At 47.2% G+C, this 6,000-nt stretch overlaps 1 protein-coding gene and 1 long non-coding RNA gene across 2 annotated transcripts in view; one reads left to right on the forward strand and one right to left on the reverse strand.

Moving 5' to 3' along the window:
- COL24A1 (collagen type XXIV alpha 1 chain) overlaps positions 1–1,811 on the reverse strand; it is a 170,831-nt gene extending 169,020 nt beyond the window's left edge. The window contains exon 1 of the mRNA XM_081914077.1: positions 1,251–1,811. Within this exon, the coding sequence (XP_081770203.1) occupies positions 1,251–1,306 (56 nt within the window). The 5' untranslated portion in view covers positions 1,307–1,811. The remainder of the gene's footprint in view (positions 1–1,250) is intronic.
- Positions 1,812–2,500: 689 nt separating this feature from the next.
- On the forward strand, positions 2,501–3,491 carry LOC309371663. The gene is made up of 3 exons (XR_014169246.1): positions 2,501–2,991; positions 3,038–3,170; positions 3,326–3,491. It is a non-coding gene; the product is annotated as an uncharacterized lncRNA (long non-coding RNA).
- Positions 3,492–6,000: the final 2,509 nt, after the last annotated feature.

Genomic DNA, 6,000 nt, shown 5'->3' on the forward strand with positions numbered 1-6,000 from the left:
GGCACAACTTCACCCTCATTATGTCTCATACCATGAACATCTCACACATGCACAGGGATGTGCAGCCTCCCCACATGGGTTACATGCTGTCCTTATACCCTGATAGGCCCTTCCTCATCAGACTGGGGAGGAAGGGCAATTTTTTGCTCCTAGGTAGGTAGAAAGTCCAAAGATAAATAGATTTTTCTTTTTAAAAATTCATGTGTTGGCTCTAGGGAGCATCAATGTTCAGAAATCAGGGGACAATCATTATGCTCCATTGTAGTGACTGGGACAGATCTGCTAATCTAATGGTTCACAGGATCAATGTAAGCAAGGTCTTGCCAGAGTGGTAGATGTTGAGTGGGAGGGGGGTGGCTTTTCGACCTTGGTTGTGGAGCTGGAATCCACACACACAAGTCTGTCCCCAGTTCCAACAGGAATAATATTAATTCTGGGAGCTGCTTCTCTGCAGAGCTGGTATGTCCTTGCAGACTATTCAGGAGAGCTGGCAAACTGTGGAGAAGAATGCTGTGGTTAGGGCAACCAGAGACATCTCTGGTTAAAAGAGATGCTTCCTCCCTAAGTCTACTCTCAGCAAACCCAAACATACTTGCCAGTTCATCATTAATCAATCAACTGCTTCCCAACTCAGGCCAGCCCATCTGGTGCTAGAAATAAAACAGAATTGATTTTTTTTTTATAAAAAATGCAAAAAAATATCCCTGTTTCCTTCTGGTTTAACGAGGGAAAAGGTCAACCAAGAAAGCTAGAGTCTCCTTGCAGATGAGCGGACCTGGTAACTCCCAGGGACAGCTGGGGGAAACCTGGGAGTCCCGGCATCCTGTTCCTTCCAGGAATGGGAAACGCGCCAACCGCCTCCCCCCACGAGGGCTTTAAAACATCAAGTCCAGAAACAGCCTCGCCGGGCAAGGAGAACGGAGATCTTCCAACAAACGAGCATCTTGCTGTTGACCATTGTCAACTCCTTCGTGCCAACTTGAATAAAATGAAGCCCCGCCCCGCACAATCATCGCAAGTCAGGGCGCACGCACACCGTGTGAATGGCCATGCCAATGGCCATCAACTTTGGGGGGAGGGCCCTCAAAATATTTCATGGGGGGGGACTTGGTTCCTCTGTCCACACCCCCCCCCCATCATAAGCAGGCACCCCCCCCCAACCCCTCGTCGCTGCAACAGCCGGGACCCGCAGCTCGGCCACCGCGTTGACAAGCGGCCGCCCCCCCCGCTCCCCCCTGCCTGAAACTCACGTTTTCGCGGTGGGAGAGATGCTTCCACTCCTTGTCCTTTGAGCTCCTAAAGGCATTTGTATGCATTTGTCCGGGCAGCGAAGTTCTAACCGAAAACAGAAGGCGGCTGTCTTCTTCTTCTCCTCGGGGCGCCCCCTCTCCTCCTCAAGCGCTTCCTCACAGCCAGGGGCTTCAGGTACTGTCCATGAAACGCCGACGCCGCTCCTCGGCTCCGCTCCGCCCAGAGAGGAGCTGCTGCTGCTGCTGCTTGCGCGAAGGTCGCCCTAGCGGGTCTCGCTCCGCATGGCGGGGAAGCGCCAGCTCGGCAAAGGCGCGAGAGGGGGCGCCTCGCGCGTGCCTCGCCGGCGGCCGCCCGGGCGCTGTTGTTTGGGTGTCGCGTGGTGGTTGGCGTGAGGGGCTTCGGCGGGGTGGCTTTTTGCACGAGGTCTTGGCCAACGGAAGGGGGGGGGGACAGCTGCAGCAAAGGTCCAGACTGGCAAAAAAAGAAGGGGGGGAGCTCTGCAACGCGCAGGCAAAAAAAACCCCCCAAACTTTTTAAATTGCTCTCTCTGCAGCTTCTAATGGCAACAGCGCAGGCATCCGGAGCTGAAAAGGAGACTCTGCCTCTGGCTGCGGAGCAGAGCAGAGCGAGCAGCCAACCCCAGAGCAAAGCGAATCCTCCCCACCGCGGCTCGGTGTTAAATTTCACCGCTCACTGACTGGCGATTACATCATCAAACGCATCTCTCTTTTCTTCCCCCGGCCTCCCGGCAGCCGCCAAGCAGAGGAGGCAGAGCGGAGAGACAAGAGCCTGACTCGGGATGGCTTGGGTGGGCGGCCCGACGCCGCCGCTGAGGGGAGCCCGGGAGCTGCTGCTGCTGCTGCTGCTGACTTTGGGCTCCGCTATTGCAGCGCCCGAAGAGGGTTGGACGCGCGCGCTCTCACGGCGGCGGTTTTGTGTCCCGCTTTGGAGGGATAGCGCTTTTGCAAGCGAAGCAGCCCAGGTCTGCTGCTGCTGCTGCCGCCTTGATATGGCTCGCGCCCCCTTTTTAAGGCTGCAATCCCCCAAAGCGCTTTTTCGCCGAGTTCAGTCAGTGAGTCTTAACTGCTAAGGAATCCAGTGCCGGATTTACCTATAAGCTAAACAAGCCTTAGCTTAGGGTCCCACTCTTTTGGGGGCCCAAAAACTTTTTAAAGGAAAAAACCAGTGGATGTACATTTCCAAAATATAAGATCAAAAACAAATAAAATAAAACCTACATACAGCAACATGTGCAAATGGCTTTAGATACCTATTAGGTCTATAAAGTACCATATAGCATATATTCAACACAAAAAACAGCGGCAATTTGTTGTTGACAAAGGACAGCTGGACATATAAAGGGCCCCATTACCTTCAGTAGCTTAGGGCCTCATCAAATCTAAATCCAGCCCTGAATATGTATAACCATGGTTGCACTTTTATTGCCCGGGCGCTATTACCATTAATTAGTTCTTTTTCTAGCCTCCCATTTTGTATCTCACGTTTGTTTTTTACTGAAAGGGGCTTTTTAAAGGCCACCCTCTTTAAGGAAAAATGTCCATTTGAGGGCTCTCCTCACAGCACTGTGTCAACACAGCGCCCCCCCCCCTAGCTTGGGTGGTGGAGGTAAATATGCACATAAACCATCCATATTTCAAGTCAGACTCAGCATGTTAAGATTTTACATCTCTAAAAGATAAAGATGAAAATTATACTGTATTCACTTTCAATGTATACAATGTATACACTTTCAATGTATACAAGGTATACTTTCAATGTATATAAGGTATACTTCTACCTTAGAGTGTGGTGTTTGTTTTACTTGCGGGGGGGAAATGTCACGATATAATAAAGGTGTCAGCAAATCTGACAAGAATTTTCATTGCAGCTGTTGGATCTCCAGCAGAGAGGGAGATGCAGTGGCGTAGCATGGGGGGTTAAGGGGGGCCCGGCCGCACCGGGCGCAACTTCTGGGGGTTAGGTTTAGGGGGCGCAAATCCACGAGTTAGGAGGCACAAATTACTTGCCTTGCCCCGGGTGCTGACAACCCACGCTACGCCACTGGGGAGATGAGAAGATGGTTCTTCTCGATGTGTTTTGAATCAGAGATTTTAAAAGGTTCAGTGCACTCACTGCAACACCTCCGAAATGTTCCGATTCACGCAAAAGTGGGATGGTTAAAAAAATGAGCTATATACTGTGTTGTAAATTTTATCATTAAATGTTGTAGAAGAAACTTCTTGGATTTCTGAGTATAAAATTACCAGAAAGGTTTTTAGAGGGGCAAAAAGTTCCTGAAAGTAGTGAATTGCTTTTTCTTTTTGTTGCCTATTAAAATATTCTCAGAAGTCCAAAAATAAAACTAGAGTTGAAAAATAGTCACAGAAGTGAACTTCACAGAATTGGCACTTTGGGATGAAGCTTGATGGTCTCTGTGAAGGCTCCCCAGATTTAAACCCCATTTTTTGACAGGTAATCATTTTGTTGCCTCTTTAAAAGCTGCAGAACGGGAGATTCAGTCGCTCTCAACGTAATTCGGAGCCAATTTTCTGGTATGCCAAGAAGTGGACTGACATTATTGCAGGGGTAATTTTGGTTTGAGCATTTTGCCATAAAACTATATCACATGTCAACATAGCATCATTCAAGATACTTTCAGAAGTTTTTCACTGGCATTCAGACCAACAAATTACAATCATGACTACCTCACTTCAAGCAAAATGGCAACCAAGGCCTCTTCAAATGGCTCATCTAACACACTAAAAGAACCATATGGACAGGCTCCTACTATACCGTTCAGCCTTTCCTAAAATTAGAAAATGTATATCCAACCTATGTTTTCATTGTGACCCATTGGTACTTGGCACAGACTCTGCTTTGATAGTTTTTAGATTTTTGAAAACGGTTTATTTGCAAAACGTATTGTCCCACCAACACGAAGAAAACAAAATACCATAGCAGTGAGCAGCGTAAGATCAACAACAAGTTTACATTCATAAACAAGTACAAAATGCATCACAGATCAGTAGATTATACATCAACGTATCTAGATCACCCCTTGGGAAAAGTCTGGGTTGTCAATGTCCACACAGGTCCATCTTTTCCCCAAAGCTAAACATGCCAATTTCCTTCCACCTTGCTTGCATTCGCAACACTTTCAGACATTCATGAAGATAATGACCAAGGGATGAATGCTGTAAGAACGCTTTACCACAGAAATTCAAAGAGAAACATATATCCATTCCCAAACATCTGCCAGCCCCTTACCATATTCACATGGGTTTGAACATACCCTGATACTGGCAGCATTAAAGGACAAGAAATAACACTGCTCTTGCAAATCTGAAAGGGGCCCCATTTCCTCCAAGGAACTGCAGAGGCAGATTTAGGGGAGCACAACCAGTTCGTTCACACTGGGTGCGGAGTCTCAGGGGTGATGCAACTATGATGTAGAATGAAAGACAAAAGGCGGGGGACAGGGACGACCAACTTTTGGCCTTGCACAGGGTGTTGCTGAAATTTGAGATCCAAAGGGAACTGGAAGGAGCAATCTTAAAAAGCAGAGACATCACCTTGCCAACAAAGGTCCATATAGTTAAAGCTATGGTTTCCCCAGTAGTGATGTATGGAAGTAAGAGCTGGACCATAAAGAAGGCTGATCACCGAAGAATTGATGCTTTTGAATTAAAGTGCTGGAGGAGATTCTTGAGAGTCCCATGGATCACAAGAAGATCAAACCTATCCATTCTTAAGGAAATCAGCCCTGAGTGCTCACTGGAAGGACAGATCCTGAAGCTGAGGCTCCAATACTTTGGCCACCTCATGAGAAGAGGTTCTTTCTCCCTGGAAAAGAACCTGATGTTGGGAAAGATGGAGGGCACAAGGAGAAGGGGATGACAGAGGACGAGATGGTTGGACAGTGTTCTTGAAGCTACCAGCATGAGTCTGACCAAACTGCGGGAGGCAGTGGAAGACAGGAGGGCCTGGCGTGCTCTGGTCCATGGGGTCACGAAGAGTCAGACACGACTAAACGACTAAACAACAACAACAAAATCTCTATACCCAGAGCAGGGAATCTGTGGCCTTTCGGATGTTGTCAAACTATAACTCCATTATCCCTAACCATTGGCCATATGGGCAGGGGCTGATGGGAATTGGAGTCTTGAAGGCCGCAAGTTATCCATCCCTGCTCTACAGATACTTAGTATCTCTATGTGCTCACTTCCCAGGACTGGCCCAAAATTTATTTATTTGTTTTGCAGGTTTCACCTTTCTGCATTTTAAATCAGTGTTTAATATTTCTTATTTTCCCTTATTCCTTTTTTCAGTTTTCAGTGTACCAGCACCAGCAGCATTTTCCGCTCTCCATAAATAGAACATTCTGTTTGTAAGTTGCTGATCTCGATCAGCAATGCTGCACTCAGCCAAGAAACAGAGACAAGAGGCCTAAAAATGTGGGCTTCTTTATTTAGTGTGATTCCAAAGGACTGGCAGCTTCTATTCTTTCTGGGGTATGCCAGCAAAGCTTGGTGCTAAAATGTAGAGAGGAATTTAAAAGATGATGGAATGGAGGTTTTTTACTGAATACAATTAGGGTACGATCTCAGAACCTTCCTTCTGGAAAATGTTCGAAGAACAGATGTAATTTGGGAGTAACACTGTGCCAAAAGAAACACAATACTCTTCTCTCCCTTTCTGCTGCTTTAACTTCAATTGATTTTTCCAGTGCTTCTATCTTTACTGTGAAAC

This window comes from Podarcis melisellensis, assembly GCF_964234715.1.
Source record: "Podarcis melisellensis genome assembly, chromosome: 6".
Classification (NCBI taxonomy): domain Eukaryota; kingdom Metazoa; phylum Chordata; class Lepidosauria; order Squamata; family Lacertidae; genus Podarcis; species Podarcis melisellensis.